Here is a 15,644-nt window from a genome sequence, read left to right on the forward strand (position 1 = left end):
CCTCAGCCAAAATGGGTTGGACCTGAGGGGAAATTTTGATGGGGTCTGCCATATTTTGCTGTGAAGACTACAAAATGTCTGAACATATGCCCTTTACCAAGTGGGTGAATTTACTCCTTTATAGTTTTAAGGATTAATTACTCCCATCTTAGGTATAAAAGCCAGCTGAGTGACTTAGGCCAGTCACTCTCATTCAGCCTACTCACTTCACAAGGTGGTTGTTGCAGAGAATATAGGAGGAGCAAGGAGTAATAGATGTGTTTGCCTGTTTGGGTTATTTATAAAAATAATAAAGGTGGACTTTAAAAAAAATCTAAAAGAAATAATAATAATTAAGCAATTATTAGATGGAACTATTGATTTTTTTCTAAAGTAGTATATCTTTTCAAGTGATAAACAAATAGAAAATGTGGCAAATGCAAACATGTTGAGCCATAATGGTTAGGAGCAGAATTGTGTTGAATTAAGTCAAGGACTGCTGTTCTAGCCTCTGTGTATAGAAATGCATAGAAGCTAAAGCAGAAATATTTCTTCTTTAGATTAAAAATATTTTGTATATCAGCAGGACTTCGGGCTTTTTGCCGTGTGCTATTCTCTCTTTGTAGCAGTCATGAATTGTGCCGGTTGAGATAAGTCTCCAGATTTTCTAAGCTTTTTTGAAATAATTATTTTATGCATATGATTTTTTAATCTCTGAAATGTGTTCCAAAGGGTGAATAATGGTGGAATGATGGAAAAAGCATCATTAAGATGCTATAAACATTCTTGTCTGTTGGTGCTTTGAAGAGGCAACATGACCTGTGATCTGATAAAATCTAAATGGACAAGAAATTTTATGAAAGAACGCTGCAAATCTCTTTGTACTGAGTTTATGGGTATTTAATTGCTTCATCCTCTTGCATTTAACAGGATTGGAAAAGCTGTAGCCACATCTATTTTAACAGTCAGTGTATTTCTTATCTAAAGCAAGCTTATTTTGCAGTACGAAAGTTTATTTCACAGTGGCTATTTAATAAGGGAAATGTAATTGTATTGCTGATTTCTAAAATATTCTGAGATAGTATTATGATAAGAGTAGGTCCATTTTTGAGGTGATATTAAAAAAAAGTGCACCTCATTTGCAATGGACTTAAATGCTCTTGAGAATGTAGAAACAGTTTTACTCTGCCACCAAGAACATTTTCATGGTCTGAAATGAAGGGGATATGATCTTCTAAGGACTTTGTGCAGACCATCAACTGTGCAGGTGGTCATGAGACTTCTCTTTGGCAAAATCAGAAATCCAATTCCCCTGCATGTTTTTCACATGAATGCATTTTTTCGTAAACATGAATGGTCCAATGGAGGAGGAATAATTTCATTTCAGTATTGACTTATTTCTGGAAGTGCTATGCGTTTTAAAGAAGCTAAGTAAAGTATTTAAAAGAGTAGTGTGTGCATTTGTGCACACAAAGTACCCTTCATCAAATCACTTTGAAGAGGCAGTTTCAGAAGGGTTGTCCCAGTCCCTTTGTCCTTGTGATCTGATGACAGAAACAGCTTCAAATTTGAACACAAAGTGTGTATTTCCTCTTTGAAGAAGCAGGGAGGATCCTAGACCCTCACTGATTAATTACATTAATTTCATCAACTGTGGAATGTCCTAATTTACAAAGATGAAAAACCAACATCTTTAGAATTCTGTTTTAACATTATAATTCCAGAGATGTTTGTTCATTCCTAGATAGTAAGATCAGTAATGCCTGGAAGATGAAATGTGTCTGTTGGGAAGATGGACAAAGAATGGCACGTTCACACAGACATAATCACGCAAATGTCACAATTTCCATACCTGAATAAGACATCCTGATGCTAATACTTAATTGTGGCATTTGTGAGATTACATCATTGTCATCCATGTGGTATCACAGTGGTTTGATTTGGATACCACTATGATGTCCTGGGGTGAAGAAGGAGAGTGCAAAAGTGGGCTTGAAACTCAACATTAAGAAAACCAAGATCATGGCATCCGGCCTCTCAATTCCTGGCAAATAGATGGGGAAGAAATGGAGGTAGTGACAGATTTTATTTTCCTGGGCTCCAAGATCACCGCAGATGGGGACTGCAGCCAAGAAATTAAAAGACACTTGCTCCTGGGGAGGAAAGCTATGACAAATCTAGACAGAATAATAAAAAGCAGAGACATCACCTTGCCAACAAAAGTGTGTATAGTCAAGGCCATGGTTTTCCCAGTTGCAATGTATGGCTGTGAAAGTTGGACAATAAGAAAGGCTGAGTGCCAAAGAATTGAGGCCTTTGAACTATGGTGCTGGAGAAGACTCCTGCAAGTCCCTTGGACTGCAAGGCGATCAAACCAGTCAGTCCTAGAGGAGATCAACCCTGACTGCTCTTTAGAAGGCCAGAACATGAAGTTGAAACTCAAATACTTTGGCCACCTAATGAGAAGGAAGGACTCACTGGAGAAGAGCCTAATGCTGGGAAAGATTGAGGGCAATAGAAGAAGGAGACGACAGAGAATGATGTGGCTAGATGGAGTCACTGAAGCAGTAGGCATGAGCTTAAATGGACTCCAGAAGATGGTAGAGGACAGGAAGGCCTGGAGGAATGTTGTCCATGGGGTTGCGATGGGTCATACACGACTTTGCAACTAACAACAACAACAACATTATGTCCTGAACATCTGGAGGACACCAAGTTAGAGGATGGACTTCTGGATCAATAATTTTTTGGAAGGGCTGTAGAAAAGGAATGTGTGGATCCAGAGATAGAGGAGGGGAATAATATTTTTAAAACAATTTTCTCCATATTTACAAATCTTCATTGTTCTGAATATTTTTCTCTTAAACATGTCTTAATTTCAAATCAGCCATTGGTAAATTTAATAACAAATGCTACCACATTTCCTAAAAGCAGAAATTATTCTCATAAAGATGATTCAGCATGAATTCTGTAGGGCAAAGTTGTCAAATTTGCATTTAGATGTATTTAGTTATTTAAAATATAGTAATTTAAAGAACAGTTTAAAGACTGCTGTTCCTTTTAACATACACTTTTTAAATGAGACTTTGGACAGCTTTTCAAAAGAGGATGCCTTCAAATAATGAGCTGCCCTTTTTAAAATAGGTCTGTAGCATCCTTCATAGGTGGTAAAATCTCTACCCACAAAAGCATTAGATTGCTAAAAGTGCTGGTTTGCCATTTCAAACAACTCATTATCAAATATGATTTATTAAATTATGTCATACCACATTGAAGATATATAAAAAGAACATTTTTGCAGGGCCAAAGTTCATTGTCTGACATTAATTGGCTTGGCATTTATCTGGGAGACTAATTTTTGAGAATCCAATGTCCTGTTTTCATACATCCATGGAATTATAACTATGTTTAAACTGAAAATATAACTACTACATCATTTTAACTAAATTAAATATTAACATATAAATACACTCACAAATGAACCTATGCAGATAAGATATGGTAAACTATGATTCCCCTTTAATGTGGGTCCTGTCTAGTTTGAGAAGTCTCAAGTTGGGTCTTCATTTCTACACTATATGCACAATTATTAGGCAAATAAGAACGTATCATTTTCATTCATATTTTCCAGCTCCAAGCTGTATAAACTTGAATGCATAGTGGATATAAGCATATCAGGTGATGTGTATTTGTGTAATGAAGGCGTCTGTGGCCTAAGAAAATTAAGGTATGCATAATTTTTAAGCAGCTTCTTTTCCTCAGGCAAAATTGGTCAAAAAAGAGATTTAACTCACTCTGAAAAGTCAAAAATTGTAAAAAGTCTTTCAGAGGGATGCACCACTCTTGAAATTGCCTAAGATAATGGGGCATGACCATAGAACTATCAAATGTTTTGTTGCAAATAGTCAACAAGGTCGCAATAAATATGTTGAGAGGAAAAAAAGATGCACATTAACTGCCAAAGATTTGAGAAGAATCAAACATGAAGCTACTAGGAACCTACTATCTTTCAGTGCTGTCATATTTCAGAACTGCCCAGAAGTACAAGGTGTTCAGTGCTCAGAGACATGGCCAAGGTGAGGAAGGCTGGGAGTTGATTTTGAGTCCATCTTCAACCTGAAAATGTCCAACTAGCTTATCTTCAATAATGCCACCCCATATCAGTACCCCACCTCCACCTTGCTGGCGTCTGAGTCGAAGTGGAGCTCTGTGCCCATTACTGATCCAACCACGGGCCCATCCATCTCGTCTGTCAAGAGTCACTCTCATCTCATCCATAAAATCTTTGAAAAATCTTTCTTGGGCCAGTTTTGCCATTTCAACTTATATGTCTTTTTCAGTGGTGGTCAGGTTTCAGCCTTCCTTACCTTGGCCATGTCTCTGAGCACTGAACACCTTGTCCTTCTGGGCACTCCAGGTAGATTGCAGTTCTGGAATATGACGGCACTGGAGGATAATGGGTACCTGGTAGCTTCATGTTTGATTCTTATCAAATCCTTAGCAATTAATGTGCATCTTTTTTTCTCAACACTTTTCTTGCGATTCTGTTGAGTATTTGCAACAAAATGTTTGATGGTTCTGTGATCATGCCTCAATATCATAGCAATTTCAAGAGTGGTGCATCCCTCTGAAAGACTGATCTCCTTAGGCCACACCCTCCCTCATTACACAAATACACATCACCTGATATGTTTATATCCACTATGCATTCAAGTTTATACAGCTTAGAAGTGGAAAATATGCATGAAATTGATGATGCGGTCAAAATACTCATTTGCCTAATAATTCTGCACACAGTAGCTTTCTTCTGTCTAGCTACGTTTGCTCCAAAATTTCAGCAGACATTTGACTTTTAAAACTGAAGAATATTTTGGGATTGCATGTCTGATCAGGTAGAGATTTTCATAGTGCAAGCTACCTGATCCTTCTAATACAGAGATGCCACAGATTTAAATTTAAAACAGTGAAAAGTGTATTTATTATTATGACAGTCCTTCCTCATACAGTACTGTATACATCTCCATGCATCATGAGGAGTAAAGAAATACAGGGGTTTGTAAAAAAAAATTACTACCACTATGTTTATGCTATGTGGTTTATATTTACAACCACGGAAAAAGTATATGAACATTTTATAGAGTATATGAATACATGAACATTCATATTTATGTATGTGCAAAATACAAGCACAATTTATCATTTTGCATTTTTTTTCTAGGCAGAATATGAAATACTTCCAGATGAAAAATTGGGAGAGAGAGGCAAAGAAATTGTGATGAAATACCTCATCCCAAGGGTAGGGAACACCTGAAATCTTTTATGTTGCTGTTATGTCTAGTGAACATTTTCTCAATAGTACTGCATTAAGCTCTGCAAGAAATGCTTTAAAAATTGTGTGTGGAACTATCCCGGAATGATTTCGTCTGATTGGATATCTCTATTCCACATGAACCATCAACAGATGCTGTATCAGTAAGTCATTTTAGCCTGGCATTGTCTTTCAGGTGCTGTCTTTGTATACATAGAGGGTAGATGATCTTTTTTGGGTAGAGCATCAGTGTTCCATCTCTTTCGTTATAATTGTTCAAGACTATGTTTTGCCAAAAAAGTTCCATTATTTCTCTATGATCTATATAGTAGAGGTATTCAAATCTTTGATGGAACTTTTGTTCCATAAAAGTTTGAATGAAGCAAGCATTTAGCTTTGCAAGATGTTTTTATTGTCTCCAGCAGTTGCCAAGCCAATAGAAGCTTCTCTACACGTGCAGCATCTGAAAAGTAGGCTTTTTCTAACTTTTAACATATGACAGAGCTAAGAGAAATGAGGAGGTTCCACGATGCCATAAAGCAGGCATGTCAAACTCCTGGCCCATGGGCCAGATGCATCATGCCGAAACCATGCCCACCCCATTGCCGGCAATGGGGAGAAAGTCGCAATACATCGCGCGACGTCATGTGACGTTGCGAGTTTGACATGCCTGCCATAAAGTATTTCATCAAGGCAATTTTCAACAAACAGAATCACATTACTTCTGCCATGTAAAGCTCCTTGTTGAGATAAATTGAAGTCAGTTCCTCCAGATTAAATAATAATGTATGTTGTTGAACCCCAGATATTTTATAGTGGTAAAATTTATCTGAACATCATAATGAGAAGCAAAAGACCTTGGAATATTCATAACAAATCTAATTTAGCTGCAGTCCCATTATAGATGCATTGGCATGTGCAAAACCAGGCTGAATTCTCTGTCAGTGGTTCTCTCCACTTTTAGAGAAGAAAATTTTAACAATTTCTATAAAGTAGGTTCCAGTTTATTTCAGGCCCTTCTCTGTTAAACTAACTGCTGTCAATAAGCTAGCCATTTTGTCTAGGAATATGTAATCAAATTAATACGGTGGGGCTATATTTCTGAACAGTAATTGACAAAATGGTGACTTCCAATGTGGCCTGTAGAATTTAGGTTTTATTTTTTTCATCCCTTTTGGTGTTTTGATCTAATGGCACAACTGTCCTTTTCGCCTGTATTCTCTACTATGCAGCAATGCACATTGGAAGGATTGGGTGTATTCATCCTTCCTGTGAAAGACTTTACCCATATAAACACAGCCTGTGAAATGAGAAAGGAGTGGAATATTCAAGTCTCCTCCTTAAAGAAGATATTTCTTACTTTTTAAAAAACGTTAACTTACAAATCCAGATGATATTTCTAACCACAAGAAGTTTTGTTTGAGCTTCCTGGGGAAAGATTCCTATTACAGTGCAGCACTTCTCATTTCATAGCCACAGAAGAAGTCTAGCAGTTATGTTTCCTCAAGACTGAAGCAATTGCTCTGCCACCATCATCCTTTTCAGTTCAAATGCTCCCTTTCATCTTGTATGAGGGGTCATTATATTAAAGCTGGGTTCAAATAATTAAGAGACATTTGAGCATTTGTCAACCTTGGCTTAGATCTCTGCTATTTGTAAGGAAGTATATGTGTGAATCTGTATCCATTTGTTGGCAGTCTCAGCAGGACACAGATTCTTATGAGCTAGTTAGGTGTTAGCAAATGGACTGAGAGAATTTACTCTGTTGTTTTCATTTGCTCGTATCTTTAGTGTCAGAAGCCGTGGACCAAGGAAGTGCTAAGTCTTGAATACTTGAAATCCCTAGGCTTTCTGGACTATGACTAGGGTCTATGAGCATTGCTTAGATTCCTTTTCAGTAAAAACATGCCTGGCCCATGGAACAACATTATATCTCTTTTAAGAACATATCATTCTAAACGTTGCTATTACCCATTCATTATTAAAACCAGAAATGAGGACCTAATTCTTTTTTTAAGCTAGACTGTATTTTATTTTGAGAACCTGAAAGCTAACACAGGTCACAGACTAATTAGACCATTGTATCTCTTTTTTTTCTGACAGCTTAAGATAGCATGCATTTAATCTCACTGTCCAGTAGGACTGATTTCTTTTAAACTTTCAGAATAAGTGTTTGAAAACTTTTGTCTTCTAAAAATCCAAATGAGTGTTTATCTAGGGTATTGTCTCCTGTCTCTATATGATGTACTATAGTCAGCGTGGCCCAATAGGTCATGAAAAGAGCAAATTTTCTCAGCCTCAATTCTCAGGCTCAAACCAGGTTTCAGGGGATAAATTCCCAGCTGAGCAAAGAAAAGTGATGTTCCTTGTATCTTGCAGGAGATGCTAAGAGAGTATATTTCACTCTTCTCTGTAACAGAGAAGCAGTATTTCTGAACAACTCTCTTTAAATAAACCAAAGGGATCTCCATTTATACTGTAAAGATTTTTTTAAAAAGAAAAAAAAACAAAAAAACCTGTTGCATGTAAAATTCATTGCAAATAACTGGTTCAAATCTTTCATCTCGTATATTAATAGCATCAATGTTTAGCAATAAGACAGCTGTCTTATGTGGTATTTTTGGAAAGAAAGTTTACGGTACTTCTCAATAAAAAAAATTCACATAACACTCAGTTGTCTCATGCCTATACAGGCACGTACACAAAACTGACACTCTGCATGAAGCATAGAAATGGTTTCTGCACTAGAATGACCGTATGACCCAAATATCACAGCTTCTGGAAAATTTATATCCAAGAGCTTAGAAGAATGAAGTGAGAGATCCCGGATATGTTTGAAAACTCATGTCTGTATTAAACCCAAGTACTGTAAAAAAAAAGTACATAGATAAATAAATTCAATACATTTTAAAATAAATACAGGTGTCTTTTATTCTATGGACTGATTGAATTGTTCTGGTGTTCAGCTGCTGCAATTAACAAATAAAGAGCTTGAAATGATCCTGATTTCAGTGACATGTTCATGAACGAGAAATACTGCCTAAACCAGTTTTCTCATAAACACCATTTGTTGCTGAAGGCTTTAGTGCATAGGAAAGGAAACTGCATAGAATAAAACTCGCAGAATTGTGGCACTTCAAGCAACTAAGAACCTTGATAACACAACATTCATTAACTCTGAGTGGCTATAGTGAAAACAGGGTATTGGCAAGAAGAACATTTCTCAAAAGAAGAGTCTTAAAGTCAGCTAATACCGAAGGACCTCCTTCATGGAAAGCAAATATTGGTAGTCAAGAATTGTACTCTTATGATTGCCATGTTTATAATAATTAAAGGAATTATTTCTATTAAACCCAGTTTTATTTTGGTAGTAAACTTCAAGGACGTGACAAGGACACGACAAGAAACATTTTTGTACTTAGAACCAATTGTTCAGATTTATTAGCTATGTATTCACCAGGAATATTTTTTCAAGTTTACCACATGCAGGCCTTAAATGATATTAAATTTAGCTTCATGAAACAATTAATTTTAATCCTAAGTCATTATATTTATTCCATCCTGGAAGAGTGTACATGGAAGCTTTTCTGTCAAAATGAAAAGAAATGATCCTGTCCAGCATGAATGAAACGCAATCAAAAGACCAAGTTTAGCCATTGCAAGGCAGAATTGTCCTTGTGGATGTTCCCATATAAAAGAAAATCCATTCAGTTCAGAAACTGATTTAACTCAGAGGCAATCAGAAGTTTTTGTACTACTGTTCCATTATGACAATTGCAAGAAGTCAGGTTATTCTAGTACATCTTCTGCCCACTACTGCTACTCCAAGACAGGTGATAATATACTCAGATAAATCAATTTTCTACATGATTTATAGAGAAGCTATTTTGTGCAAGTAGCAGGTTTTGAGGGTTTTTTGGGCGGTAGGCCTATACAATTGTTTGATTATAAAAAATTTAAAATAATTTTAATTGAAAAAATCTTGAAAGAGAACAGAAAATGAAATTCATATATTGAGCCTGTCAGATATAAAAGTTTATCTGAAAGCTAATCCTTTTCGGGATTATTTTTGTTTTCATAAAATCAAGAGAAGTACTGCAACAAGATTAATTTACCTGTGGCCTCAGTGGGTAAAAATATAACTTGCAATAAATTTTGCTTATATACAATTTTCTTGTATACACTCTTTTTTGTGTTTGGATTTGACTTCTATTGTTAAATCAAATCTTAACTGCAAAGAAACGTCTCTGTCAGTCACATATTCTGTATGATGCCTTTACATATCACTTGTTTCTCAGATCCAAAACCACCATTTCTTTTCCAGTCAAATCAGAGCTCATGATCTTCTCTCCTGTCATAATTATTTGTGTTCTAAGCTGTTTTACAAAATCGATTAGAAACTTGAGTTAAGATGCTTTCTGTGTACCATTCTGTACAGACTCAGAAGGGCAGTAAACATTGCTAATTAGAACATTAATGTAGGTTCTTACTGCCATTAAAGTTCTTTTCAGTTGTTGAAGAACAACAACCGCATCAGTTTTATGATCTGAATTCCTATTTGCTATCTTCCCTTGAGGGGAAAAAAATAACCCTGAAAACTTTGGAAGGTGAACAGGGTAAGGATATTATCTTAACCTAGCCAGAAATAGGAGTGGGGAAGACCAACAAGCCAATTTGTACAACCAATTGTCCCCTTTGCTTTTTAAGACAAGAAGGAGCTCCCACTCTTACAAAGGAGAACATTGCTAAAGTTTGTATGAACAGATTCTTTCTCTCTTGGATTGTTAAAATATGGAAAAGATGAATTTGTTACCTAGCAAATTATCTTTCCTGGGTCTTCCAATGAATACCACTGCCCAGAAATGTGAACTGGTATATCAAAAATATTATTATTTGCTCAATTATGTTTGAGCAAAGTGAGGGAAATACAGCAATGCTATACCATTGAAAAGGGTGATCTAAGGTCCTGGAGGCACATATTGAATTCTGCAGGCTGGCTGGTAGTTTTAACCTACTATGCGCACAGTCTGCATAGTTTCCAGATCTGTTCCTCTTGTCTTGGCAGTAGTACATGCTATATGAGTTAAGGAGAGCCAGGTATTTCAATTGCTTTTCTTAACCATTAATGCAAATTAAGTGATGGCATGCAAAAGAGGCAGTTCTGGATCACAGAAAATGTGTTAGCTCTAATTGGGCCTAAGCCCTAAACAAGGCCTAAATACCACTAGGTATAGTATAGAAAAGTTACTGTAATAGTTGTAATAGTAAAGACATCCTTGATCTTTCTGGAAGAAAAGTTCTGGGTTCAAACTTGAAGTGGGTCACAAATAATACATTGGGCAGCTTCTTGAAAAGGAAGGTAGCTTTATTCAACAGATTAACATGGAGTTCAGCAGTTGAAGGTAGGTTACAAAGTTAGAACGCTAAGTGTGGTGGTATTTATAGTAATAATGAACTTTGATCTTGAGGCATATCAGATGTGTAACTTGAGGTGTTCCCATCCTGGGACTTGTGAAGTCTGAAAAGGAAGGTTATTCTTTGCTCTGAGGGATGTGTTTATCTTAGATCTTTTCCTATGTATGGATTTTATGAAGGGTCTGGCATGGGTTGCAGTATTGTGATAAATGATTTTTTCCCTTATTCTGAGGGGATTCCAGTTTATGTTTGTTTACCAGTGCTGGCTGACTAAAATGCACTTAACCAGTTGTAGCCCAAGTGTTAATGTGTCAGTGTAGGTGGAAAACATTTAAGCAGTTTCTTTCTATTTTTATTTTCCATTTTCTTTGTACCTTTCTTTGAGGTTGCCATCCTTCAGCTGTTCAGAATGCATGCTGGGTTAGGAGTCTCCCATTATAGTTTGGGAGACCAAAACAACCATGACAAAGTTTGCTAGGAAGGTAGTTGTGAATACCAAAGGGACAACTTATGGTTACATATATTGATAACCTGTTGTTCCAAGAATTATTTCTCCCGAAATGTTTGCTTCTTCACACATACTCTACAAGTGGTCAAATACTGAACCATCCTATTTTTCATATAAAATATAGACTGTTGTGAACAAAATAATCCTGTATCCTTAATTGAAGCTGAGAATGGGGGGGAAAGGGTTTTCTACAATTTCAAAGCAATCCCACTGAATTTTTAGCAAGATTGAATTAGTCATACTCTATAGTCAAAACCTTAGTGCCTGAGCTAGGATTTTATATTTCTATATTAAATATTTTATATTTTGATATAGCTCCTTGGACAGCTGTTCTTACTATCATGATTTAGAGAAACTGCTATGAAAGGGGAAAGGGGAAAACTCTAATCAGCCATAGAGTGATAGACATTTCTTTTCTAATTCCTATCCAATTCCTATCCTATCCTACATTCCCTTCAATTGAATGTATGTCTCAACTCTTCTATCAGAAGAATCTCCCAAGAATAACCACTATTACCCATGATGTTTCAAGTTATAAACAGATCACATATCTTTATTATCTGGATTTCACCTGTTATGTATTGGGCTCAATTGTAACACCATGTGGTAAGCTGGAGCAGCTAACGGCTCTCCAGCAACCCAGACTCCAGGTCTCCAGTGCTGCTATTGGCTGCCCCTAGGCGGCAATGGGTTGCTTTAAACCTATTGGCTGCCGCCTAGGGGCCAGGCTATAAATTGCTGCAAGCTGCAGCCCAATTCTCAGTTCAGATCCTGCAAGCAATAAACCATGAGCTTTGTTGAACTCACTTGCCTCGTCTCCTTTCCTGCGCGAAGAACTCACTACACAACACTGGCGACGAAGGTGGGATCCTGCTGAAGTTCACTAGGGGAGAGGCAGCTCACACCTGGAGGGAAAAGGCATTTCCCCCCCCCACGGTCGGCTAGCAAGCCACACTAGCAACCACGGGCCTTGGAGAAGCAGGATCGAAAACTGCAGGAACCAGCTGAAGACAGAATGCCAAAAGTTGGAAGACTATACGAATTCGATTTCAAGCATCCAGAGGGATGGCCTTCCTACTTGTCCCAGGTAGAAAACTACCTCCAGGCAAATCAAGTCGCAGTAGATGGGCTGAAAGCCGCCATGCTGCTCTGTGTGTGCGGCCCAGATACATTTGACCTGGCTGAAAACCTCTTCGCCCCGACGCTGCTGGAGTCAGTTTCCTACGCGGACCTCAAGAAAAATCTGGGAGAGCATTTCCAGCCAAAGATGTCAGTAATTGCTTGGCGTTTCAAGTTTGAACAGCGAATGCAGCAGCCCGGTGAAACAGCGTCAGAATACATCGCGGCTTTCAGGTCACACGCCTCTGTAAATTTTCTGATGTAGAGGAGCGACTGCGAGACCGGCTCGTCTGCGGCCTACGGAACCAAACGCTCCAGCAAAGACTTTTTGCCAGACCGAATTTAACCTTCATTGAAGCCCAAGACGAAGTAATGGCAGATGAAGCCGCCAGGAGTGCAGTCCAGACAGTCCAGCCCGCCAAACGAAGCACGAAGAAACAGTCCACCCCGAGGACGCCAAACGCTCAGAAGAATCTTCGGTGGAAGAAGATCCTGAAGTCAACAAGCTTCACAAGCAACCCGACGCACAGCACCGCAGCAGCAACCAGCAAGAGAACACATACAAGGCAGTTCTCTTACCTAGATGTAAAGGTTGCAGCAGCAACCACCAACACGCTGATTGCAGATTCCGGTCAGCCACGTGCAGGGCCTGCGGCAAAACAGGCCACATCGCAGAGGTTTGCAGAGCTCGCCAGAGGGACTGGCCACCCAAACACCAGTCGGAAGATCCGACCAGGAGAGGTACTGGGGCCCAGGGTCCGTTTAGTGTGGGGTTTTGTAGAGGCCGGAGCCCAACGCCCCCTCAAACCTAAACTCAAACTGCAGGTAGAGCTATAAGGAGTTCCTTGTAAAATGGAGCTGGACTCTGACTCTGCTGTCTCCATTATTTCCCTGGACACCTTCAATTTCGTGAAAATGGACCAAGCTAAGGCCCTCCGACATAATTTTAACTGACTTTCAAAATGCTCAAGTCAAAGTTAAGGGGGAAGCCACCTTGGCCGTAAAATTTAAGGTGTTTTATGGGCACCTGGATGTCATAGTAGTAGGGGGCCAGAGAACGAGTCTCATAGGACTCGATTGGTTTGATGCTTTAGGCATTCAAATAACTGGTAGCAACTGGACACAAGCTGCAAACCTTTTGTCAGTTTGCGAGGACTTTGCAGACGTTTTTGATTCAGCCCTAGGAACATACACTGGCCTGCCTATCTCTTTCAAGCTAGATCCCAATGTAGTTCCCATTAGAGCTAAGCCTCGAAGGGTCCCTTTTGCCCTCAAACATAAAATTGACTCAGAAATAGACAAGCTTGTAGAACAGGGCGTTTTACAACCAGTTGATGGTGGGGAGTGGGAAACTCCTATAGTCACTCTGCCAGGGAAATAAATCAATACTTCCCTATCAGAGGGCGATGAACCGTGGTTCATTTGACGCATGGTAAACATCAGGTAAAAATAAAGAAAAGCGAGGCATATTCTACTGTATATAAAACTTTAATTGGAAAGAAAAAGAAAGCTCCTAACTGACTACATCCTCTCATCAGACAGAAGACAAAGAGAAGAAGAAAAAGTAAAGTGAGAAAACTTTTGTAGACATGCACAGTTAATAGCAGTTCTAGGCATGAAACCATAACGTGGCTGGACATGTGACAATCACCTTGGTTACATTGATAAGATTACTACGCAGCTGGCAGAGAAACAAAGTGAGATGTGCGGAGCTGACAAACACTGAAAACAAACGCAGTGACACACTCCACTTAAGGCCAACGGAGAAATTAGAATATGTGCAGACTATAAATGTACAATTAACAAAGCCCTTAAACAACAGCTTACCCTGCTCCAGTGGTGAACCACATTTTAGCTTCTTTGCAAGGGGGCACTGTTTTCGCTAAATTAGATTTAGCACAGGCCTATCAGCAACTGCTGGTTGATGAGGCCACAGCCACGGCTCAGACGATCATGACTCACAGTAGGGCTTTCAAAGTAAAGCATTTACAATTTGGAATTAGCGTTGCTGCAGGCATTTTTCAGGGAATCATGGAACGCACACTTAAAGGCATTCAGGGTGTTTGCCCTTATTTTGATGTTGTACTTATTGCTGGAGAATCTACAGAAATGTTAGCCAGCAGGCTCAGGGATGTCTTACTGAGGCTTCGAGAAGCAGGCCTCAAACTAAAGAAGAGTAAATGTAGTATTGGGGTTTCTTCAACTGAATTTCTGGAATTTCGAATTGATGCTAACGGTATTCACCCTGCTGAATCCAAAGTGAAGGCCATTCAATTGGCTCCTTGTCCTAAATCCAAAGGAGAGCTACAAGCATTCTTGGGCCTCCTCTACTTCTACCATGCCTTCCTGCCTAACAAGGCTGCATTGGCAGAGCCTCTTCACAGGCTCTTAGATAAGAAAGCTCCATGGAAATTTATACATATAGAGATGTGGGAAGCCCCCGCCCTCCCCAGAATAAAATATCCTACTGAATATTAAAGGAGGCAAAATAGAATATTTCTCCTTAACAAAGGCAGAAAGCAGCCTCAGTCTTTCTGCTATAGGAAAACAACTCAAGTAGAAGCCTGAAGAGGCTAGGCTTTATGAAATAGATATTTTGTATTCATTCATGAAACCAGGCCAATCTATTCGTAAACAAAGGGCAGCTAGCAACTCCAAATAAGCAGCACAATAAGCAAGGAACCAAAACATAGAAGATTAGCTCAGACAAATAAAATACCTAGGATTTGCATTTCCCCTTTTGCCCATAGAGCCAGTCATGACCCCTACATGACCCCATAGGAATCTGGCAACAACCATTAAAATATTAAAGGACATATTCTTGCACAGAAACAGGAATCTCAATCTCAAAGTCCCCAAAATTGTATAAAAGCCCATCTACTCTTAACCCCAATTTGTCAGCCAGCCCAGAAACATGCTGTTGTCCCTGTTGTTTCTGGCTACCAAATAAATGGAGACCTCCTTTCCAACTGCAGCTTGCCTCCAGTGCATTTCTTCTGTGTCTTTCTCCCAGCTTGGAATAGGAACCGGACCAGTTTTTACTTCCAACAATTCCAGATTTTACATCCAACATAAGAATAACTTCAAATTCTTTTCACTTCCAGCCCAAAACTCCTAAGAGGCTTTATTGGACAATGCACGCTCTTTCTGTCTGTGTGTCATCCAACAGGCAGATTCTTTTTTTAAACCAAGTGCATTTTAAACTCCAAAGTTATTCACACAATTCAACGTTCTTACTTGTGTTGCAAAAATGTCAAGGAATAGCCTCCTCTTACCTCATTTCCTTTTGTGCCTCTTCCTCACTGGCCCTGATCC

The 15,644-nt window shown here is 38.7% G+C and overlaps 1 protein-coding gene across 2 annotated transcripts in view; it reads left to right on the forward strand.

The window, feature by feature from the left end:
* Positions 1-15,644, forward strand: part of GRK5 (G protein-coupled receptor kinase 5) — a 182,589-nt gene that overhangs the window by 122,584 nt on the left and 44,361 nt on the right. For both annotated transcript variants that reach the window (XM_081329550.1, XM_081329549.1), the window contains one exon: positions 5,198-5,275. In XM_081329550.1, the coding sequence (XP_081185676.1) occupies positions 5,198-5,275 (78 nt within the window). The remainder of the gene's footprint in view (positions 1-5,197; positions 5,276-15,644) is intronic.

Source organism: Vipera berus, assembly GCF_964194415.1.
Source record: "Vipera berus genome assembly, chromosome: 5".
In the NCBI taxonomy this organism is placed as follows: domain Eukaryota; kingdom Metazoa; phylum Chordata; class Lepidosauria; order Squamata; family Viperidae; genus Vipera; species Vipera berus.